General features: G+C 41.9%; 1 protein-coding gene across 1 annotated transcript; it reads right to left on the bottom strand.

Moving 5' to 3' along the window:
* Positions 1-503: 503 nt before the first annotated feature.
* Positions 504-25,418, bottom strand: Ecd (ecdysoneless cell cycle regulator). Its single transcript, XM_057786240.1, has 14 exons — positions 25,134-25,418; positions 23,707-23,912; positions 20,142-20,259; positions 19,642-19,729; positions 19,354-19,532; positions 17,683-17,875; positions 16,856-16,984; positions 13,809-13,937; positions 13,181-13,266; positions 9,250-9,356; positions 8,980-9,166; positions 6,889-6,956; positions 3,659-3,870; positions 504-769 (listed from the first exon to the last, which is right to left on the bottom strand). Exons 2-14 carry the CDS (start codon positions 23,909-23,911, stop codon positions 539-541), a joined length of 1,932 nt encoding a protein of 643 aa, XP_057642223.1. The 5' UTR covers position 23,912; positions 25,134-25,418; the 3' UTR covers positions 504-538.
* Between the last annotated feature and the right edge of the window lie 22 nt (positions 25,419-25,440).

The following is a 25,440-nucleotide window of genomic DNA, read 5'->3' as shown; positions in this document are numbered from 1 at the left end:
TGTCACAGAATGAACATTTTAAATTTTAGCACTTTATATCTCATTAAAAAGTGAACAAAATGGGATTTTGCCAAATTAGAATTCTAACTGAGGAGGAACATACCTAAGAGAGAAACTAAATATTCAGAGTTACATCAAGGGTGCATCATATTTTACTAAGCTACAAGGGAGACCATGTCTAGGGAAATTTTAAGCAAACAAAACAAGCTCATGAGGCCACAGGACTTGTGGAGAAGTGCTACTGGGGCTCTGGAACCTGCAAGGAATACTTTTTTTTTTTTTTAATTGTTTTTTGTTTGTTTGAGACAGGGTTTCTCTATGTAGCTTTGAAGCCTTCCTGGAACTTGCTCTGTAGACCAGGCTGGCCTCAAACTTGCAGAGATCCACCAGCATCAGCCTCTGGAGTGCTGGAATTGAAGGCGTGAGCCACCACCACCCAGCTAAGGCAGACATTCTCATGAACAGCCGATTAGAAAGAGCACACTTGACTCACGGTCTAATCAGTGAGAATTTATTGTTGATTCGGCTGATGTGCAGGCTAACTCTTCACTGGCTTTCCTTGGGGGTTGTGATCAGCATTGTCAGGGAGTCGCACACCCATGCTGTGTAACAGGTTGGAAGCAGGTCCTGCCAGGCCAGCTTGGGAGCTGTAGGATTCCAGTATATTTGAAACCAGGTTCAGATCTACATCCACTGCTTCAACGCAAGCTCCTGCACCTGAGTCTTCCTCATCTGAATTGTTATTTGCAGTCTGGGATGAAGGGTCCTTCTAGAGAGAAGAGAGAGAACAACATGAGATATTAACCCTTAGGTTGGATGTCAGTTACAGTAAAATGCAATAACTTAGCAATAATATATATATACATGAATTCCAAAATAAAAATGAAATTTCTAATCCTTGATGACATAAAGTGGAAATGAGCTCTAATAATGTGATGTGATGCATATATTAACACCTGGTTCCATCAAGTGTGGTGACGGCACATGCCTGTAATCCCAGCACTTGAGAGGTAGAAGCCAGAGGATCAGAAATTCAAGATCATCCTCAGCTACACAGGGAGTTTAAGGACAATCTGGACTAGAGATCTTGTCTTAAAACAAAAGAAGCTTAGTTCTAAAGAATGTGACACATTTCTGTCTCAAAAGAGTTTCTATGTAACGGACATTTCCTGTCCTGACTGCCCAGACCCAAATAACTGACTCAGAAGCTGAATATGAATTATAATTGATCAGCTGATAGCTCAGGCTTGTACTGGCTCACTCTTACATTTAAATTAACCCATTTCTATTAGTCTGTATATGGCCATGTGGCTGTGGCTTCACCTGTGCTCTAGCATGTCTTGCTTCGTAGGCAGCTGACTCCGCCCTGTTCCTTCCCATCATTCTCAGCTTGGCTTTCCCGCCTAACTTCCTGCCCAGCTCCTGGCCTGTCAGCTTTTTGTTAACCAATGAGAGTGATACACATTCGTAGTGTAGAAAAGGGTTGTTCCATAGCATTCCTACAAAGCCAACAAAAACGTCTGCCCCTGTTTTGAAATAATCCAAAAGAGATAGCTAGCATAAAAAGCTACGCTCATAACCTGCGTTAATATTAATACATTAATAAAAGACAAAAATCTAAATTTTCCTCCAAATGAAAAAAGTTAAATTTCCTTTTTGTTTCCTGACCACAATCTTTTAAGTAGCGTCTAACTACAAAGCATCCAGTTTGCTGCCTGGGTCTCCTATTTCACAGGCTGGAGGAAAAGATTTGAAAAACTGCATCTTGACCTGTAGGCCTTTTTATCTTTGTCACTCAAACTGTGGTCCACTAACTTAACAGTCTTAGGACTTCCCAAACAGAAAATTTCATTTCTTTGTCCACTTGGCTTAATAAAGGCCATTAGTGCCTGGTGTGATGGTGTCTTTAAGTGGATCTCTGTGACTTCAAGGCCAGCCTGGTCCACAGAAGAGTTCCAGGACAGCCAGGGCTAAACAGTGAAACCCTATCTCAAAAAAACAAAAATAAACATACCAACAAAAAAGGCCCTTATTATAACAAGATCCTTGTGTGATATTTACAATTAAATCTAACAAATAATTTCTGTTAGGGTGAAAGCAATTATGGTTTTAAATGTGGTTTAGATGGTTAAAGCACAGAGTTCACATTAACCATGAGCTCCCATGTCATTTCATGCTGATTCTAGCACACGAGGGTTACTGGCTAGTTAGACAGTGCACAGTAGATGGCCAAGCAGTATTTCAAACCCTGATTCACAACGCTCTAATGGCTGTGCTCTTCCCATAATGCCTCTTGCTGGCTAAACAGTGTTGTCAAAAACACTAAGATGACTATGAGAATGGGAGAAGAATTCTAAATTTGAATCTAAACTAGGAAGACAGGAAACAATTAATATTGAAGTTATTTTTTTCTTAGATACTTAAGCTTCTCTTAGCTTTCTTTACATTTCGGTTTGTTTGTTTTTGTTTTTCGAGACAGGGTTTCTCTGTGTATCCTTGACTGTCCTGGAACTTGCTCTGTAGACCAGGCTAGCCTTGAACTCACAGAGATCCACCTGCCACCACTGCCTGGTTCCCTTTACATTTTTCAACGGTTGATTTTGAGTGTGTGTCTATGTGTGTGTGTTTGATATGTGTATAGGTGCTCTGAAGTCAGATGTCAATTTTGGGGAGTTGGTTCTCTCCTACAGTGTGGATTGAACCTAGGCTGTCAGGCTTAAGAAGAGGCACCTTTACCTACTGACTCAATACTCCAGCCCCTCTTCTCTCTTAAAAAAAAATCTACATATTGCTAGACCCAGCTGCCCATGTCTGCAATTTCAGCTCAACTTTGAGGTCAGCTTGGACTACAAAGTGAGGCTCTATCTCAAAAATCTACTCACTCCTTCCAAGCACCACACACGAAGGAAAAGGAAAAGAAAAAATGGCAGCAGTAGTGATAATCACATGCTAATTTGAGTACATAATGATTCTCTACTTTAAATCCTGAAAAATCATAGCATAAAGAATTTAACTCTGGGGGCTGGACAGATGGTCCAGCAGCTCAGAGCATCTCTGTGCCATCGTGACGGTGAGTTACGGGACAACACCCAAGTAGAGAGCCAGGTGTCCTGCAAACACCTGTGAACCATGACTGCTCTAAGAGATCAATGCTCTCTTCTCACCTCAGCCCTTACATAGTGTAGGACTTTTGCAGAGTAGTTGGGTTAACTCGTTGGTCCTTGCACATTGGTATAAAATTAAAGATTATAGGGGCCAGGCACAATGGCATGTGCCTATAATTCATAGCTACAAAAGAGGCTGAGAAGGGAAGGTCACTTGTAAAATCCTGAGACTCTGAAAGAGGCGGCAGTTTGGTGATAGAGCAGGCACCGACAGCACAAAGCCTCTACTTGAGCTCTCACAACTAAAAGGAAAAGGCAGATTATAAACTTCAAGTTAGGGGAAAACTAGCATTCTTTGGGTAGAGAATATAGCTTAGTGATGGACTGCATGTACCCCAGTCCCTGGGGTCAATTCTTAAAATCAATCAGCCGGCAATAAAATTAGTACTCATTTATTTCAAACCTCACAAATCAAAAGAAAAGAAAGGAAAACTCAGATTAAATATGACTGTCACTCTCCTACACATGGAGAAGGAGAGGTTAAAAACACTTACTTCTTGCTTCCGGGTACTGAAGCTTTTGCCCATGCTGGTGTGCGCCAGTTCCTGGTCCATCTGGGCCATATAGGACTTGAGACTGCCAAGAGCTCCTTTCAGAGACTCAGAGTCCTCAGTTTCAAAGTCCAAGTCATCATCACTGTCTAAACATCCGGAGTCATCTTCATCCAGATCATCAGGGTCTGACTCTGACTCTTGAGGTTTTGTTCCTATATTGACCAAGACACAGAAAGAACCACTTGGTAAAAAAAAAAATTTTTTTTGTTTTGTTTTTTGTTTTTCGAGACAGGGTTTCTCTGTAGCTTTGGAGCCTGTCCTGGAGCTAGCTCTTATAGACCAGGCTGGCCTCGAACTCACAGAGATCCGCCTGCCTCTGCCTCCCGAGTGCTGGGATTAAAGGCGTGCGCCACCACTGCCTGGCAACTTGGTAAAAATTTTTGAGCAAGGTTACATCTCTTGGAACTGGAGAGATGGCTCAGTGGTTAAGAACACTGGTGGTTCTTCCAGAGGACCTGGGTTCAATTCCCAGCACCCACATGGCAGCTTACAGCTGCCTATAACTCTACCTCTAGGGGATCTGACACCCTCGCAAAATACCAATGCATATAAATAAAAATAAATAAATCAAAAAAAAAAAAAAAAGGTTCCATCTCTCAAAGGATTGGAATGTTCCACAAGGACAAATGAGTTAACCCAACTACTTTGTAAAAATCCTTTCCCAAAAATGTTGATTCAGGGAGACATTTATAGAACCATAAAAAGGCTGAGCCAAAAGATTCCACTAGTTTTTTAAAGTGAATATGATTAATTAAAAATATTTTTTAAAAAAGATGAAGCCAGACAGTGGTGGTGCACACCTTTAATCCCAGCACTCGGGGAGACAGAGGCAGGTGGGTCTCTGTGAGTTGGAGGCCTGCCTGGTCTAACAGAGTGAGTTCCAGGACAGTCAAGGCTGTGACACAAAATAAATAAACAAATAAAATGAAACATTGGGCTGTGGGGATGGTTCTCAAGGACAGGTATTTGCTGTGTAACCTGGTGATCTGAGTTAGATCCCTTAAGGGAGAAGGAGAAAACTATTCCACAAAGTTATCCTCTGCCTGACCTTGACATCATGTGCTGTTATACATACACCACCCCCACATAATGCACACACACTAATAATAATAGTAATAATATTTTCTATTTAGAAACTGGGTTGGGGGAACTGGGAAAATGGCTTAGCAGTTAAGAGCACTGGCTACTCTTCCAGAAGTCCTGAGTTCAATTTTCATAAGATCTGGTGTCCTCTTCTGGCCTGCAGGTAGACATACAGGCAGAACACCATAATAAATAAATCTTAAAATAAAAACTGAGTTGAAAGTATTTAAAAACTGAGCTTAGTGGTAGAGAACATGCCTACCACGTATGAGGCCTGGGTTTGATCTCCAGCACCGTACAAAATACAGGTTAAGATTATGGGAGTTGGAAAGGTGGCCCAGAGGCTAAGAGCACTTGTTATCTTCCTGAGAATCTGATTTTGATTCTCGGCACCCACCAGGCAGCTTACAACCATCTGGAACTCTAGTTCCAGGATATCCAACACCCTCTCTGGCCTCCTCAGGAGCCAGGCACACACATGATGCACATAAATTCATAAGCAAAATACTCATATATAAATCTTTAAATTACAGGTATATTTTTTAAATTTAAAATTAGAAAATGACATAAATATACATTGATGTCAACATTCAATTACTCTCTGAGACATCTTTGAACAGTTGGACGGAGTCCAGATGTCAGATGTAAAACAGGTCTGTGCACAGGCACATGCAAATACAGACATTTCTTTCAGTAAGATTTTCATTTGTGTGTGTAGATAAATATGCCCATGGGCCAGAAGAGGGCATCAGATCCCCTAGAGCTGGAGGTTGTGAGCTGCCTGACATGGGTGCTGAGAACCAAATCCCAGTCCCCTAAAATACCAACAAGCCAACCCAGATGTGCTCACAGTGAAGTGCAGTCTGCTTTTCTACATACTGTGTCTTGTAGGCCTTCTTACAAACCATGCAGATGACCTCATACTTTATTATGGTAGTGCAAATTCATAATACAGTGCTTTATTTACCCATTTTTCTCTTGGTCATTAGAATTTTGTTACTACAAAAGAAAAGCACTGAAATGACCACCAGTGACCGTTTATCACTGAAATGACCACCAGTGACCATTTATCACTGAAATGACCATCAGTGACCGTTTATCACTGAAATGACCATCAGTGACCGTTTATCACTGAAATGACCACCAGTGACCGTTTATCACTGAAATGACCACCAGTGACCGTTTATCACTGAAATGACCATCAGTGACCATTTATCACTTTCACAGAATAAATCCCTCAGGTGAAATGGCTAAGTCAAAAATAATGGGCTTCCTAGATTCTCAAAATGTCCTTAGAAAAGACAACTTAGACTCACCTCTCCCCACAGAGGTGATGGTGTTCATTTCTCCAACCCTTTAAAATAGCTATTTAATTTTTTCAATAAGGTAAGAAAAAAAAATCATGCTTTTATTTTACATTTGCTTGCTTACTAGGAAGAGCTAACTATTTTCAAAGATGAACTGGTTACTCTTCAGTGCACAGGCTGTTCAAACCCTGGGTTTTGTTGTATGCATGTGCACACAAGCATGTGCCAAGGTGTACGCATGGTCTTCCCCTACCGCTCTCCACCTTGTACTTTGACAGTCTCTCCACTGAACCTGGACTCCCCAGCAAGCGCCAGGGATCTGCCTATCTATTTCTGTCCCTTCGTTTCTGAGAGGCACAGAAAGATCTGTGTCTAGCTCTTTAAGTTAGCGCAGTGATCTGAACTTGGGTCCTCTCGCTCCTATGCAGCAAACACTTTACTGACTGAGCTATCTCCCCAGCCCTCTGTGTTGTCTCTTATTTTCTTATTGATTTCTAAAATAGTCAGTGTGAAAGAAAAGACAAAAAACAAAATATGGAAGCCAATTAGAATCCTTTCAAAACATAAAATGTTTGTGCACTCAGCAGCTAGCAAGTCAAGCACTAACAGGTTGCCTCTGTAAAGTGATTCAACCAGGCAGTAATTTATGGTTAAAAACAATTCAAAACCATCAAAAGAAAGTAGTATTTTGACTCATAAATGACCTAATGTCCCAGTGCTCTAACAGCAGTGATACCTCTTCAGTTTCAAAAGAAAAGTAAACACCGCACTGTAACTCACCTAAAATCTTATCAAAATAATTAAGAAAAGAATCTGCATCAAAAGTGATTGGCGCTTCAGAAGGGTCTCTGAAAGATAAAAGGGAAAAGGCCATGTAATTTATCCTGTTCACAGTTCTCTGAGACATGTTCTAAGATGGTGTTACACTTAGAGAAACTACCAGAAATATCCGAGAAAGGAACACCTAGAGTAATCGTAGTTTAAATCAATAAGAAAAAATCCTGTGCTTGTTTGAGTGACAATAGAAATACAAAAAATCTGGTCACAGAAAAGCAAAAATTACAGCTTGTTATCTTACATTTAAGCACATGCATTTGGTGACCTATCTGCTCTTTACTCCCCACAAGACACATGGGAAAAGCATGATTTATCTGAGTTCACTTTAACGCTTATTCTTATAGGACGCCAAGTTTATGTCTTTAGCCCCAGCACATGGGAGGTGTAGTCAAGATGTGAATTTAAGGCAAGAAAACAGCAATAACAAAATCAAAGCTTAACAAATTGCACTTTCCCTTATTCTTTCCCTCTTAACAACAAATAATGTGTGTGAACTGTATCTTTTCTTACAGTTCAGAAATAGTAACACTCACAAGGTTTCACTGGCCCGGGGAAGAAGCTCAGCAAGGTGCACTTCTTAGTGTGCAGTCCCTGGGCCAATGGTGTGCACAGCCTCTGGGACAGTGGTGTGCACAGCCTCTGAGTCAGTAGTATGCACAGTCCCTGGCCCAATGGTGTACACAACCTCTGGGCCAATGGCATGCACGGCCTCTGGGTCAGTGGCGTGCACAGCCTCTGGGTCAGTGGTGTGCACGGCCTCTGGGTCAGTGGTGTGCACGGCCTCTGGGTCAGTGGTGTGCACAGCTTCTGGGTCAATCCTATTTCAACCAAAGAGAAAAAGAGATATTTGCTGTTCAGGTAACAATTCCCCAGTTACTTGCCACAAACAGCTTCGGTTCTATGGTTCTCTCTGCCTATGCTGAGTTCCTTCAACCCCTCTCTTCGAGTTTCAAGGTTTCAGTCCACTTGTGAGGTAGGAGATCAGAAGCTTGAGCCTACTGAGAGCTACAAGCGACAGTCTACGGGTTCTGAAGAAGAGTCTACAGAAGCCGGGCATAGGAGCTCACATCTTTAACACTCTGGAGGCAGAGGCAGGCACACAGCTGTAATTTCAAGACTAGTCTGATCTATATGGTGAGTTCCAGGGCAGCCAGGGCTCTGTAGAGAGAACCCCATCTCAAGAAAACAAACTAACAAACCAAAGAGTAAAGTGAAGGTGCTGCGGTTCTGCGTGGTGACTGCAAGGCCACGCGTTCTCTGGCTTACTTCAGGAATTACAAAGGCTACTTGAAACCTGACCTCAGCTAAAGAAGATGCACTATATGCAGCACCAAAAGAGTAAGTAAATCAGGACGGAAACGTGCTCAAAAATAAAAACAACAGTTACACACATACAAGAAAAAAGAAGGGAGAGAGAGGAGGAAAAGCAACATGAAAACAATGCCAAGTGTGGTGGCCTGTGGCTATAGTCACATTTGCCCAGAAGGCTGACAGAGATAGCTTAAGCTCAGGAATTTGAGACCAGGGCAACACAGGAAGACTCGAACAAAACAAAACAGAGAAAAACCAAAGTGGAAATGATACTTTCTTGAAGCACAATTAATAAAAACTCAGGGTCAGAAATTGGGGTTCAACCTGAAGATCTGAAAAGCAAAGCTTTTTTTACCTCGACGTCAGTCTGAAATGACAATCCTGCCTCCAGGAATCTCACAATGAGACTGTGTCTGAGAGCTGTCTCCCCTGCCCCAAACCACCCCCCATCTTATATTCCTCTCTAGGGCTGGGATTAAAGGCATGTACCACCATCATTAAAGGCATGCTCCGCCCAGTTTCTATGGCAACTAGTGTGGCTATGAGGACTAAAGGTGCATGTCATTATGGCTACTGGGATTAAAGGTGTGCGTTACCATAACCTGGTCTGTCAGGCTGACCAGTGGGATTGTTTACTCTCAGATCTTCAGGCAGGCTTTATTAAAATACAGTTGAAATGCCACTACATTTCCCCTTTTTGACTTTCTGCTTTAGCATAGCTACCTGGGCAGCTCCGCCCCTTTGTGGGTTGAGACTTTGGAGATGAAGGCCTTCACGCTGTCTGAGACCTGCACTACATCATAGTTCTGCTCCTCCTCCTTCTGGGAAATGGGCTGTGATTCTTTTCTGCCTGCAGCATCTTGCAGCAGCTGGTCCAGCTGGTCTGGTGAGAGGTCTAACCACTGATCGTCTGAAAAAGAAAGCAGGTGAGCCATGACACAGGACAGGCCCTCCTTTCTTCGCTTCCTGCTCTGCTCCTGGCCCATCACTCACCATCCTCAGGAGGAAGATCAGTGCCTTCTTTTCTGAGCTCCTCAACATCAAACGGCAGTGTCTGCAACACGGTTAAGATTTCCTCACCAGGACTCATAACAAACGAACTATAAACAACAAAAGCCACAAGAATTCTTTATGATGGTGACATGACTTATTCTCCACACTGATGGAACCATCTGAACTATTTAGATGAAGCAAACTTAGTAAACAGCTGGATACTTTGAAAAAAATCACATAAGTAACACATTATCCCTACCTCATGTTATGCAAACATGACTGGACAAGAAAAAAATAATAATCAACAAAACACAGGTGGATGTGGCAGGGACGTCTGAAATTCCAGCACTTAAAGGTGGAGGCAGGAGGGTTAGGGCTTCAAAAGCGGCTCAGCCGAAGGTTGAGGCAGGCATGGACTAAAAAAAAATACTGAGAATCAACCAACAAACAAAACCCTAAAAGTGATTTAAAAAAAAAAAAAAAATGGCAGCCTGGTCTACAGAGCTAGTTCCAGGACAGGCTCCAAAGCCACAGAGAAACCCTGTCTCGAAAAACCCAAAAAAAAAAAAAAAAAAAAAAAAAAAAAGGCAAAAACTAGTCATTTTAGAACAGCAAACGCTAAAACATGGAAGATGGCAATTAATTACTTTTATTAGGGTGTGGACAAGATTTTGGTTTTGGTTTTTGGTTTTTCGAGACAGGGTTTCTCTGAAGCTTTGGAGCCTGTCCTGGAACTAGCTCTTATAGACCAGGCTGGCCTCGAACTCACAGAGATCCTCCTGCCTCTGCCTCCCGAGTGCTGGGATTAAAGGCGTGCGCCACCACCGCCCGGCTGTGTTTTTTGTTTTTGTTTTTGTTTTTGTTTTTTAAGAAGAGATAGGACCTGAAACATGGATCAGTGGGCAAAGGCACCTGCTACCAAGCCCGATGGCCCGAGTCTGACTGTCAGGACCTGCAGGCGGAAGGAGAAAGCCGACCCCTGGAAGTTGTCTTTGGCCCCACAAGAGTGCTGTGGCTCACATGCTCCGAGCGCTCGCTGCTCACAGTGCGGTGTTAGTGCGTCGTCAAGTGCAGATGAGGTAATACGCATTTTACTTAGTTTTGACCATTCTGCAATGGATATACATTTTTTAAAACACCACATTGAGTCAGGCCGTGGTGGTGCACACCTTGGCAATCCCAGCACTCGGGAGGCAGAGGCAGGTGGATTTCTGTGAGTTTGATGCCAGCCTGGTCTACACAGAGCAAGTACCAGGACAGACAAGGCTACAAAGAGAAATCCTGACTCAAAAAACAAAAACAAAACAAAACAAAACAAAAAAAAATGGACCACATTGTACATGAAACACATGCACAATTTTCTCTGTTACTTAAAAAAAAAAATCTGAAAAAAATACATGGCAATTCATTTATCTCTTTTGGATGGACACTTAAGGTACATGCACATTTCACTGTGATAATCTCCAATAAATTTTAAGAGATGGGTGATTAGCACAATCAGAGGTAATATTTTCCTGGCTCTAATGGTTGAAGTGAAAAAGTTATTAGAGGCTGGGAACCAAGTTGAGGTATAGACACAGTTGAAGAAATAAGGGTGTGGAGGGACAGCAAGGAAGAAGGGTGAAAGGCATGGGTAATCAACAGAAGCTGGAGACTACACCAAGGACAACGAGGATGCCAGTGGTGCTAATAAAAGATTATGACACTGAGCCGGGCAGTGGTGGCGCACGCCTTTAATCCCAGCACTCGGGAGGCAGAGGCAGGCGGATCTCTGAGTATGAGGCCAGCCTAGTGTCCAAGAACTAGTTCCAGGACAGACTCCAAAACTATACAGAGAAACCCTGTCTCGGGGAAAAAAAAAAAAAAAAAAAAAAAAAAGATTATGACACTGGCTGTCAGGGTAGCACTTGCCTTGTGAGGTAGAGGTAGAAGATCAGAAGTTCAAGTTTAACCTCAGCTACACAACAAACTCAAGGCCAGCCTAGGCTACAGAAGACCCTGTCTCAAAATAAAGACAAAAAGTCATGTTATTATTTTTAAACAGCTCTAAAAATGGGGCTGGAGGAATGGCCCAGAGGTTAAGAGCACTGACAGCTCTTCCAGAGGTCCTGAGTTCAGTTCCCAGCAACCACATGGTGGCTCACAACAACCTGTATATAGTGAGATCTGATGTCCTCTGCTGACCCCTGAAGGCACCAGGCATAAACATGGTACACAAAACGCATTCAGGCAAAATACTCACAGATATAAAATGAAGGAAGTCTAAATAAATGAAAGAAGGGTGTCTAAGCCTTGGGATTCAAGAACAGGTCTGCAGGGAGACAGGAGTTTAGTTTATAATAGTTTAAAAGGCCAGTCATGGTGGCTCAAGTTCTCAATTCCAGAACTTGGGAGGAGGAAGCAAGAGGAATAAAAATAGGAGACCAGCTGGGCTACACACTGAGACTCTGATTCAAATACAAAGACCAAACCAAAGCAAATCAAAAGGAAACTGTTGAAAACCGACTAGTGTGAGAAATGGGAGTCTCTCTTGAAACTTTCAAATTCTGGTTATTTTGCTTCTTGAGTCAAGGTCTCTCTTTATAGGCCCAGCTGGCCTCCTACTCATAGTGATCTATAGTGCTATACCATTTGTGTTTTAATAAGTAAGGCTTCCCTGAGGACAAGAACGCAAAGCAGCCACACTAGTCAGCCATACAGGCCAGGCAGTGGTGGCACACACCTTTATCTCAGAAACCACACTAGTTAGTCACAGAGGTAGGGTGGTGGTGGTGCACGCCTTTAATCCCAGCACTAGAGAGGAATATAAGGCAGGATGAGACAGGAACTCACTCTCTTTCAGTCTCAAGATTTCAAAGAGGTAAGAGCTCTCTAGGGCTTGGCTGCTTTGCTTTTCTGGCCTTCAGGCTGAACCCCAATATCTGTCTCTGGGCTTTTATTATCTGTGCCACAGTGATCCTCCTGCTTCAGCCTCCTGGGTGCTAGGATTACAGCCATGAACCACCACACTTGCTTAAAATATTACATGTTTAAGCAGCTTGTATATTTTTCTCAGTAACAAACATAGTTGTGTGCTTTATGGCACACCCATTTCCTTAAATATTGTGTTATAAAGAACTGCAGGGGACTGGAGAGGTGGCTCAGAGGTTAAGAGCACTGGTTCTTCCAGAGGAACTGGATTCAGTTGCCAGCACCCACCTGTCTGTAACTGTTCTTAACTGTCTGTAACCCAGCTCCAGGGGATCTAACACCATATTCTGGCTTCCTTAGGGAACCAGGCATGCATGTGGTACACAAACATACTACCAAAACACTCAGATACATAAAAATAGTAATTTCTTAAAAAAGAATTGTACTCAAAGTAAAATGAACAAGTAAAATTATGTACAGAAATAAAAATATCTACAATAGCCGGGCAGTGGTGGCGCACGCCTTTAATCCCAGCACTTGGGAGGCAGAGGCAGGCGAATCTCTGTGAGTTCGAGACCAGCCTGGTCTACAGAGCTAGTTCCAGGACAGGCTCCAAAACCACAGAGAAACCCTGTCTCAAAAAACCAAAAAAAAAAAAAAAAAAAAAAAAAAAAAAAATATCTACAATATAGATAAATGGTAACAATGTCTAGAAACCAATAAATCAAAATAATAGTGGTCAACTTTGGTATAAATATTTTCCTTCTCACATCACTCTCCACTTATACTAGAGTATCTATGTTATTTTCATAGCAACAACAAAAATCTTACTTATGGCAGGCAAGATGCCCATGAGAGCCTGATGATCTGAGTTTGATCCCCAGTGGCAAGTTTGTGTCTATAGCCACACACACATTACACATACATACAGCCATGATACTTTTATAAACTAGACTAGTTAAAAAGAACTATCCACCCTGCAGCCTTCCTTCCTGCGTGGTGGGTCCTAGGTATAACTCACCTTTCTGGCCGGTGTATGGAGAGCTGGAAGTAATTCTTCGCCATTTCTAGTCTTTCCTGGTACTCCGCAGAGCCTTCCATCAGTCCCTTGGACACAATACTGGCCATTAGAGCAGCGCTTATACAATACGAGGGATCCACTACTGGGCTCCATTCCCAGCCCGATTATGATTTTGAAACTAGGTCTTGTAAGTAGCTCAGCTGGCCTTAAATAGCTAAAAAGAAAAGGCTTTGAACTTAGAATTTCCTGTCTGAGCCTCTGGTGAGCTGGGATTACATATGTGTGCCACCACACATGGCCTCAAAATGCATTGCTTTTTAGTGTCTCATTACCATATGCTAATCATATGATAACGGGTATGATTTTGACATTTTTCGTATGTATATTTAATGCATCTGATCATCTCCCTGACTGGTAAGGCCTCTAGAGACAATGGCAGCCAGTGAAGAACAGGCGCATTCCCTTTCAACTGTCCACACCTGCTGCTGGAAGCTCCCTGGCCAACCAGTAGAGTCGACAGGTAAGCTCCAGGTTCAGTGAGAACACCCCGTCCACCCACCTCTGCCCACATGTGAGAACACACACATGCACACACACCACAAGAAGAAACAAGCACCACAAGCCCCACCTTAAAGTAATCATTCTTCTTCAGACTTTCTAGGAAGCTGGCCCAGAGGGGTGAAGCAGTCACAAGGGATTTCCTAGAGTCAGAAAAATGTGGGCTACATTTGGAGCACAAAATCTCAAATCCATGAGCCTAGGTGAGACAGACAGAATTTCTGTTATATTATTCTTGTATTTTCTTTTTCTATCATCTTAAATTAATTTCTTTCCATTTAGCCCAAATCAAGAACTAGATGAGCGGACACAATGGCATGTGAATACTTAGAATACTTTTTTGTTTCTGTGTTTTTTTTTTTTTTTTTTTTCAGACAGAGACTCACTGTGTAGCCCTGGCTGTCCTGGAATTTAATATATAGAGCAGGCTGGCCTCAAGCTCAGAGACCCACCTGCCTCTCCTCCCAAGTGCTGGGATCAAGATGTCCACCACCCAGCTTCACTTAGAACACTTTTTAAACTTTATGAAAAGTAGAATTTGTTTCTGAGCTGCAAGATGGCTCAGTAGATAAAGGTGCTTGCCTTGTGTTCACACAGTAGAAAAAGAAAACCAACTCCCAAAAGTTATCCTCTGACCCCCACTGTGTACCATGGCAGGCTCCCCTGCCATGCACACAAAATAAGTAAATGAAAATGTAACAAAAATGTGAAAGTTGAGCATATTCTCAGCAAAGGAAAGAAAATAATGACTTTGTTTTATGATCCTTTGGTTAAAAATTACAGTATTATGGCACAGTAATCCAAACATTACCAACGTCCAGCACCTCCCTTCAGAAGTAATCTGTGCACTCAAGCAGATCCTAGTGCCCTCCTCCTCCTCCTCCTCCACCCCTCGCATCACCCAACAGCAGCGCATGTTCTACTGCACGGAGAGAACTTCCTATCTATCGGCACACAATCTGTCTATTTCACATCACAGCACCTAGGTGTTTTCTAAATTTTCACTATTACAAACGATGTTTCCTGATATGTCTATGTGGTTTCTGCACCTAGAAAATACATTTCCAGAAGTGCAAATAAGCAAAATGTCCAGTAAACTGCAGTGTTAGTGGACAGTGGAGACTGTTTCGCAGGGACCAGGTCAGCCTCGCTCTGTGGCCATGGCTGTCCTGGAACTCACAATAAAGGCCTGCCTCTGTCTCCCAAGTGCACCATCATACCCAGCTCAATTTAGAGTATATTTCTTCCCACAGGGCAGGGAACCCTGACTGCTCTTTGGACTGGAGAGGGAGGGGGAGAGGAGTGGGGGGAGGGGGAGGGAAATGGGAGGTGGGAAGGAGGCAGAAATTTTTAATAATAAAAAAAAATTTTAAAAATAAAATAAATTAAAAAAAATCTTACCAACTCAGTATATGTTTTCATATATTTTTATACTTGCCAATCTAGTAGTGATAAATTATTTTGTAGCGTTAAATGATATTAATTCTTAAGAACAGAGGTTAACATTTTTTTCATTTTTAAATTAAAATTCATTTGTACTTCCTTCTCTGCAAACTATCTGTTCGCTTCTGAATATTTAAAATTAATCAGTTAATATTCTTTTCTATAGGAACACTTAATATTCCTTCTCTGGGTTTTCCGATCTTTTGAGCACATGACATCTTTCTATTCGATGCAGAACTCCTTCCATTTACTGCTGTGCTGTTGTCTCAGACAGTTTTGCTATCTGTCATCCAGGCTGCATTCTGGCTCCTAGACTCTAAATGGAACCACAGATGTATACTGTGCTTGGCTGGAAATCTTACATAATCAAATTATCAATCTTTTTTTTTTTTTTTTTTTTTTTTTTTCGAGACAGGGTTTCTCTGTAGCTTTGGAACCTGTCCTGGAACTCCCTTTGTAGACCAGGCTGGCCTCGAACTCACAGAAATCCACCTGCCTCTGCCTCCCGAGTGCTGGGATTAAAGGCGTGCGCCACCAACGCCCGGCTCTTTTTTTTTTTTTTTTAGATTTTTCAAGACAGGGTCTCTCTGTAGCTCTGGAGTCTGTCCTGGAACCAGCTCTCGTAGACCAGGCTGGCCTCGAACTCACAGAGATCCACCTGCCTCTGCCTCCCGAGTGCTGGGAAAAAGGCGTGCGCCACCACCGCCCAGTCAAATTATCAATCTTTTATTGCTTGCAATAAAAGCAATATTGGTTGCAAATCACACTTTAAAAGGCCTTTCCGCCGGGCGATGGTGGCGCACGCCTTTAATCCCAGCACTCGGGAGGCAGAGGCAGGCGGATCTCTGTGAGTTCGAGACCAGCCTGGTCTACAGAGCTAGTTCCAGGACAGGCTCCAAAGCCACAGAGAAACCCTGTCTCAAAAAACCAAAAAAAAAAAAAAAAAAAAAGGCCTTTCCCAGTCAGATAATTTTCTATAGTTTTTAATTTTATAGTTTCAATTTTTACATTTAATTATTTAATCCAAGCAGAATTTATTTTGCTCTAAGTGTGAAGGAACTGACTCTCAGATGGCTTCACAGCTGTTTGACCACTATTTACTGAATAGTCACTTGATGCTCTGATTTGAACTGATGAATTTAACTATATTCTCACATACTCAGGGCTTTCTAGAGTTCCTATGCTGTGTCATTCATTACCTCAGGTTGGAAGGTGTAATTTAAATGTTGATGAATAGCAGGAAATTTTTGCCTATAGGGATTGAATCAATTTATATCTCTATCACTGATGTTTAATGTTCAAGAGTGTCTTTCTTTATGTAGTCTTTTTAAAAATAATGTATTGTTTAATTCTTTATTCGGCTATTTAATCATTTATTTATGTGTGTGTGTAGATGGGCATGCACATGTGAATGCAGGTGCTCACAGACGCCTGACCCTGGGAACCACTGGTTCTGGAATTACAGGCTGCTGTGAGTGACCAGCTATAGGTGCTGGCAATCAAACCTGGGCCCTCTATGGGCAGTATGTACTTTTAGCCACTGAGCCATTTCTCTAGCCTGTTCATATTAGAGAAAGAAAGGAAGGGAAGGGGAAAAGGGAGGGAGGAAGGGAGGGAGGGAGGGAGGGAAGGAGGGAGGGAAAGTAAGTTAGGTAGTTTTCTCGCTTAGCTTACCAACTTCATGCCCAATTCATGGGCTCGGTACTGGGGATGAGATGGAGGTGGCAGCCCATATCCACTCCGCCGGTCTGGCACAAACTTCTGTTGTACCAGCTGTGCGTACAGACATTTAGTAAAAGTGACCTGGGCATTGGAACACAAAACGTGTGAGTCTTTTCCTGAAAATAAGTTTTGAATACCATTCTAACAGTTAGAATAACAGACCTAACGGTCGGTCCATTCACGCACTCCGTGTTTACAGACACATAGGTGCAGTCACAGGAGGTGCGGCCTGTTCACTTCCTGTGTGTGTTCAGAAGCAGCCAGTGAGATAAACATTCACATACTGTGAATTCACACTGTTGCCCACTTTTCATTTGCCACTACTGAAATTATCATTAATTATACTACAGCAATTTAGGAGAGAGTGGAAAATAATAATTCTTCAGAGATGAATTTTTTTTTTTTTTTGTGGTTTTTAGAGACAGGGTTTCTCTGTGGCTTTGGAGCCTGTCCTGGAACTAGCTCTGTAGACCAGGCTGGTCTCGAACTCACAGAGATCCGCCTGCCTCTGACTCCCGAGCGCTGGGATTAAAGGCATGCGCCACCATTGCCCAGCTTGAGATGAAATGTTTTATTGGTAAGAAGGAAGTAATTACAGAAGTAGGGAGAATAGTCAAAAGTAGGTAGTACTAAGCCACAAAATAAGGAGTTTCTTAACATGCTCCTAACACACACACACAGGTTAGAAAAAGAGAGAAAGACAGAAATGTGCATTGATTTTCTAAAAGACATATTAAAATGATAAGAAAAACTAAATGACCAAGAAAGATATATCTCACAGATGCCATTATTCTTGTTTCAGGCAAAAACTTCTTGAATATGCGGCAGGCTTTCAAGTCAATAGGGTCCCGGAGATAGAAGGCCTGGACTGCAGCAGACAGCAGTCTGGGTCTCTGTTTGAGCACGGCCACAATGCCAGCTGGAAGGAAGCAGTGTGCCCGATGAAGGGAAGCTTCAACTTTTTCTGGGTACCTGTGGCAGGTAGCATAATGTTTTTATTGTAGTTTTTTGTAATTATTGTAAATTTTATAGTAATTGTAAATTACTATTATAATTATTTAATGTAAATATTGTGGGGTTGTTTTTTTTCAGGGTCTCACTGGGTACTCCTGGCTGACCTGGAACTCACAGAGATCTTCCTGCCTCTGCCCCAGAGTGCTAGGATTAAAGGTATTAGCTAGCATGCCCAGCTTAAAAATAATTTTAGTATCAATAAGACAATATTGTTGAAAGTCAGGCAGTGGTGGCAAATGCCTTTAATCCCAGTGCTTGGGAAACAGAGTTCTGTGAGTTTGAGGCCAGCCTGGTCTACAGAATGAGTTTCAGAACAGCCAGGGCAGTTACACAGAGCAACCCTGAGAGAGAGACAATACGCTGAAAAGTGCTATTGGAACTTGTCTTCTCTTCAACATGAAGCCTAAAAGGTTCCACATAGGTCAAAGGACCACATAGAAGCTCTAGAATCACAAAAATTTCAATTTTTACTTAATTTTTAAAAATTTATTATTTTATGTGTATGAATGTTTTGCCTATGTGTATGTTTGTGCACTACATACATGCCTGGCCACAGAGGCCAGAAGAGGATATTGAATTCCCTGGGACAGAGTTACAGACTGTATGAGTGGCCATATGGGTGCTGGGAATTGAATTCGGGTCTTCAGGAAGAGCAGCTGGTGTGTTTAACCATGAAGCCATCATTCTATCCCTGATATCAAATTTTTATAGATAACACTTTGATAAAACACCTAAATAAGAAAAGATACTTTGGAGGTAGGGTTTGAGACAGGGTTTCTCTGTGAAGTCCTGACTGTCCTGGAACTCACTCTGTAGACCAGGTTGGCCTCAAACTCATAGATCTCCAGTTGCCTCTGCCTCCTGAGTGGTGGATTAAAGGCATTTGCCACCACCACCCACCCAGCTAAAAAGATATTTTAGGCCGGGCGGTGGTGGCGCACGCCTTTAATCCCAGCACTTGGGAGGCAGAGGCAGGCGGATCTCTGTGAGTTCGAGACCAGCCTGGTCTACAAGAGCTAGTTCCAGGACAGGCTCCAAAACCACAGAGAAACCCTGTCTTGAAAAAAGCAAAAAAAAAAAAAAAAAAAAAAAAAGATATTTTAGAATGGGAAGTAAAACTACACCTAAGTCAGGCACAGTGATACACACCTGAAATCACAGCTACTCAGAAGGTTGAGGGAAGAGGTTAGCTTGAGCCTTGGAGTCCAAAGCCAGCCTGGGTAACATAACAAGACCCTATCTCAGTCAATCAACCAATCAATGTGATTTCTGAATTTAAATCCCATAAATTTAACTGTCAGATTCATGAATAGTGCCACCAATAAAATGCAGAGGAATATTAATCTAGGTGAAAGGCATTCTGTATGCAAACAAAAACCTGTGTTGCCCTGAACCAAATGTTCGTCAGCTAACAATATCAGTGTTCTCTTTCTTACCCTCTGATGCGCCTGTCCACGGCAGCTCGTACAGATTCTGAAGCTAACACAGCTTCTGGGTGTGCTGAGATAATACTCAAAGCCTGTTGGATTGTTGGAGGTGTGGTGGGTAGCCAGGATATTTTTCCAGATTTCCTCGGCACAGGAATAATGCACAGCTCCCCATGATGAAAAAACACCTGCAAAATGGTAGGTCTTAGTCTCTTTGTGGGCTCTGGGAAGCTCTAGGGACCCAGGAAATAACAGGGCATGAATTCACCTCTGTGTTCTAAGCCTGGGTGTACTTACCCTATTGGCACTATTATCAGGATCCAACCACTTAGGGAGAAAGTCAGCAGCTTCTATTAACAAGAATTCACCATCGTTGTCTGCAATCCTAGTGAGAGAAAAGACCCTTTTCACATTCACAGAGCATAAACCAGCTGTGATCAAATGCATTTTCCCTTCTTCTCAGAAAACACTTGAGTGTACTATGTACAGATGGTCATTTTAAAACACAGTCAAGTAGGGCTGGGAAATGGCTCAGCAGTTAAGGTGGTGCACACCTTTAATCCCAGCACTCACAGGGCAACGGCAAGTGGATCTCTGTGAGTTCAAGGTCAGTCTGACCTACATATCAAGTTCCAGACCATCCAGGACTATACAATGAGACCGTCTTTAAAATGTGTGTGTGTGTGTGTGTGTGCATTCTACCAGACTTCAGACAAAAATTAATAAAAGAACACAAATATAATCACTTAAGCTTTAAAATGAAAATTTGTTTAGAATAATTAAAATAATTACATTACCTTGCTACTAACTCTGGAAATACCTTTGTAATCTCCTTTATTACATAAACAATAAACCATTCATCCTCAATGTTATCTCCAAACTTTGTCATGCCATACATATGGGCAGGAACACCTCCTATAAACAAGAGAGAAGTGATCACAACCCAGGCATGTGTAACACTGCAAGGAAGTAGACAGAAGTATTCAATAACTAACCACTGAATGACTTCCAAGAATTATTTGGGGCATCACAATCCCTGACTTCAAACTCTACTACAGAGCTACAGTACTGAAAACAGCCTGGTATTGGCATAAGAACAGACAGGAGGACCAATGGAACCGAATAGAAGACCCGGATATCAATCCACACATCTTTGAACACCTGATATTTGATAAAGAAGCAAAAAATATAAAATGGAAAAAGAAAGCATATTTAACAAGTGGTGATGGCATAACTGGATATCAACATGTAGGAGAATAAAAATAGACCCATATCTATCACCATGCACAAATCTCAAGTCCAAATGGATCAAAGACCTCAACATAAAACCAAACACACTGAACCTTACAGAAGAGAAAGTGGGAAGTATACTTGAATGCATTGGTATAGGGAACCACTTCCTAAATAGAACCCCAGCAGCACAGACACTGAGAGAAACAATTAATAAATGGGACCTCCTGAAACTGAAAAGCTTCTGTAAAGCAAAGGACACAGTCAACAAGACAAAACGACAGCCTACAGAATGGGAAAAGATCTTCACTAACCCCACATCAGACAGTGGTCTGATCTTGATCTCTAAAATATACAAAGAACTCAAGAAATTGGACACCAAAAGAACACATAATCCAATAAAAAAATGGAGTACAGACCTAAACAGAGAACTCTCATCGGAGGAATCTAAAATGGCTGAAAGACACTTAAGAAAATGTTCAACATCCTTAGTCACCAGAGAAATGCAAATCAAAACAACTCCAAGATTCCATCTTAAACCTGAAAGAATGGCCAAGATCAAAAACATTGATGACAACTTATGCTGGAGAGGCTGTGGGGAAAAGGGAACACTTCTGCATTGCTGGTGGGAATGCAAGCTGGTACAACCCTTTTGGATGTCTGTGTGGCAATTTCTCTGAAAATTAGGAAACCACCTTCCTCAAGACCCAGTAATACCACTTTTGGGTATATATCCAAAGGATGCTCAATTGTGCCACAAGGACATGTGTTCAACTATATTCATAGCAGCTTTGTTTGTCACAGCCAGAACCTGAAAACAACTTTGACCGAACCTGAAAGCCCCTTGACCGAAGAATGGGTAAGGAAAATGTGGTACATATACACAATGGAGTACTACACAGCAGAAAAAAATAACGACAGCTTGAATTCTGCAGGAAAATGGATGGAGCTAGAAAACATTATTTTGAGTGAGGTAACCCAGACACAGAAAGACAATCATCACATGTACTCACTCATAGGTGGTTTTAAAACATAAAGCAAAGAAAGCCAGCCTACAAACCACAATCCCAAAGAGCTGAGACAACAATACGGACACTAAGAGAGACTTACATAGATCTAATCTACATGGGAAGTAGAAAGTAGAAAAAGACAAGATCTCCTGAGTAAATTGGGATTATGGGGACCTTGGGGGAGGATTGAAGTGGGGAGGGGAGAGGCAGGGAGGGAAGCAGAGAAAAATGTAGAGCTCAATAAATATCAATTTAAAAAAAGAATTATTTGGGAGCTGGGGTTGCAATTCTGAAAAAGATATGAAATGTGAATTTCTTAGGAGTTTGGGTCTAAAACAAGGATCAGACAACCAAACCATCTTTGAAAGCAAACAAAAGGTTGTGTGAGTGTAAAACTGTGTTGTTGCTGGGCGGCGGTGGCACACACCTTTAATCCCAGCACTAGGGAGGCAGAGCCAGGCAAAGCTCTGTGAGTTCGAGGCCAGCCTGTACTACAAGAGCTAGTTCCAAGAAGATAGGCTCCAAAGCTACAGAGAAATCCTATCTCAAAAAAAAAAAAAAAAAAAACTGTGTTGTTTAGAGGAATGGCGGCTACAGAATGACCAGAGCTGGGTTTTCCAGAAAAGGCACAGACCCATAGCAGATAAGGGAGTATCATGGGGATATAAGGATTCTTTTGGAGTTGTAGAACATTTCAAACAATTGTAACATCTGTAAGTATACAGAAGCTAGGCCGGGCGGTGATGGTGCATGCCTTTAATCCCAGCACTTGGGAGGATCTTTGTGAGTTCGAGGCCAGTCTGGTCTACAAGAGCTAGTTCTTGGCCAGAGTCCAAAGCTACAGAGAAACCCTGTCTCGGGGAAAAAAAAAAAAAAGTATACAGAAGCTAAACATCACACTCTTAAACAACCATGAAAATGAAAATACAACATATGAAAATTTATAAAATTTAGCAAAAATAGTGACAGCAAGTTTGCAGTTATGTAAAATCTCAAACCAGCACTCTAACTTAATACTTAAAGAAAACAGAAAAACAAAAAGCAATGCATAAATCTAGCAGGAGAAACAACAATTACAACAGAGATAAATGAAATAAACAGGGATTTTTGTTTTGTTTTGTTTTAATGGGGGAGAAGGCAACAAAATTAACAGACCAATAACAAGATTAAATCAGAGATCCTACAATCAAATAGGAAAGCAGGAACATTATACTCTTTCTGCAGAAAGTAAAAGATTATAAGGAAATCTATGAGTGCATCACATCAAGAAATTGGGAAACCTGTAAGGATAAACTCCTAATTAAAGTCTTGACTCAGTCATGAAGAAGTAGAAAATATTATCAGACCTATGACTAGAAAGGATATTGAATCAGTAATCAAAAACCTCTAACAGCTGAGCACAATGGCACACACTTGTAATCTAGCACTGGAGAGGCTGAGACAGGAGGATCAAGAGTTTGAGGTCAGGCTGAGTTACACAGCAGAGCTATGAGTCTGAAACCATAAACTAACATAAGTTTTAAGCTGATTTTTCTCAGGTATTTTTGTCACAACAATGAAAAGCTTACTAATAAAATTCAACAACACATTGAAAGGGTTATAATACTACAATTCAGTGGGATTTATTCTTAGACTACAAAGAATACATAATACAAAAATCAATCAATAAAGGGGCTGGAGAGATGGCTCAGTGGTTAAGAGCACTGGCTGCTCTTCCAGAGGACCTGGGTGGAATTTCTAGCACCCACATGATGGCTCACAAGCCTCTGTATCAGAGGAGGATCTGATGTCCTCCTCTAGTGCACAGACATGCATGCAGGCAAACACCCATGCACATAAAATAAATAAAAATCTAAGAATTCAATCAATGCAATGTGCCGCATTAACAATGAACTTCAAGCACTGAGTAGTAAAAGGGAACCATGAGTGAAGAAACGGTAAACCTGGACCTGTGTAGTACGGCATCATAACTAAAGTTCACAACAGCCACAATCCCCACATTCTGATCTATACGGTATATATTTAAATTTAGGGGCTTGCATGGATATGGGCAAACATCACTGATTTTAAAAGTTGCAGGTATAAACCTCTTTGACAACACCAAATGGAAGGATTACTTTACCTTTGGCAGGTTTATATCTGAGATTGAAAGGCTGATTCTGCCAGATATAAGGCACCAGTATAGGTGCAAAGTGGGTCATTATTCTTTCAATGTACTTCTGAAGAATCTCTTTGGGTTCTTCTGTGTCTCTTGCTTCATCTGGCATCAGGAACAGACAGTACTCCACAGCATCTTCTACCACTGCAAGCTTCATATTGGCCTCCATTCTTTGAAAACGACAAAGTTTCAGTGATATAAGCCACATAGAAGGAGAAATAACAGCATTCCCCAAATGCTTCTATGTGACTGCACTATTTCCCAAAACTTTGAAATGCACCTACCTACCATCTTCATGGTTTTGGTATTCATCAGACACCACTTGATTTACAATCTCTGAATGCCATTAATACTTAAAACCGTGTTTCTTATACTTAAATTATGTTAATTGGAAACCTTGACATTATAGAGTGAATGGAGACCCAACAGTGCACTTCCCAATTACCAAGTAAGTATGTAAAAGTAAAATTTAAAAATAGCTAAGAGCAATGGGTGTGCCTACTGTCTCATCCTGAGGCAAGAGAATCACTAGGGTCCAGGAGTTCAAGGATAGCATAGCAAGGCCCTGTCTCACCAACAAATGAAATGTTTTGTCCTTAACTTAGTAGCAGTACGTGTAACACAATTTGAAAATATTACATTGCTATCCACTATTTGCTCTCAAAACTTCCATCTGTGCTTCTATTACATACTTTGGGCACTTTCTTTCTTTGAGTCGTCTCGCTAATTGTGGAGCGGAAGTATTAACCCATCTCTAAAACACCTCATTACTTCAAAACTATGTTATCAAGCCGAGTGGTGTTGGCGCACACCTTTAATCCCAGCTAGGGAGGCAGAAGCAAGTGGAGCTAGTTCCAGGACAGCTAGGGCTGTTACACAGAGAAATCCTGCCCTGGGGGCGGGTGGGGGGGAGCAAGCCTCTCGCTTTACAAAATTTAAGTCTATAGAAGATTTAAAATTACAAATATTTGTGTGCTACCATTTCGTCCCAAAATAATTTGCCATGGTTCCGCTGCCCGCCTGATGCAGCGATTTCTTTTTTTGTTTGTTGTTGTATGCTTTTGTTTTTTGTTTGTTTTGTTTTTCAAGACAGGGTTTCTCTGTAGCTTTAGAGCCTGTCCTGGAACTAGCCCTTGTAGACGAGGATGGCCTCGAACTCACAGAGATTCGCCTGCCTCTGCCTCCCGAGTGCTGGATTAAAGGCGGCTGCCCGGTTTGCGATTTGATTCTTATGCTAAGGAACCTGCAACTACCCGCTCACCACGGTAGAATTATGCCGCCTTTCTACCCATCCTCGCACTAACCCAAGCAGGAGTCCTCATACAGCATTTACAGGGTCAGAATTGAATTTGAGATCATTCGGGTTAAAGATCACAACACAAATGACAAACCTGAGCGCACAGAATGAAGCAACCGAAGAGCACAAACTTGATCAAACTAGACTCCCTTCTTCTACCCGACAAAGGCTACGATTAGAGGCCCTGAGGGCCTCTGCTCTGGCACCTTTCCTTGGCCGCCTCTTCCACTAGGACACTTGGTCAGAAGATACCATCAATCGCTCAAGTCCAGCCCACGCTGGGTCCCCTCCGCTTGGGCCCTGAGCCGCTGCTCGAAACTTTGAAGAGGTGAGTCTATGTAGCCACTAATACGCATCGGACCCAGTTTCTGCACCGTGCTGTATTAGTCCGTCACTTCCGC

The sequence above is a fragment of the Chionomys nivalis genome, chromosome 12, assembly GCF_950005125.1.
Source record: "Chionomys nivalis chromosome 12, mChiNiv1.1, whole genome shotgun sequence".
Lineage (NCBI taxonomy): Eukaryota > Metazoa > Chordata > Mammalia > Rodentia > Cricetidae > Chionomys > Chionomys nivalis.
Note: the sequence above shows the minus strand (reverse complement) of the source record. Positions and strands in the feature narration are given on the sequence as shown.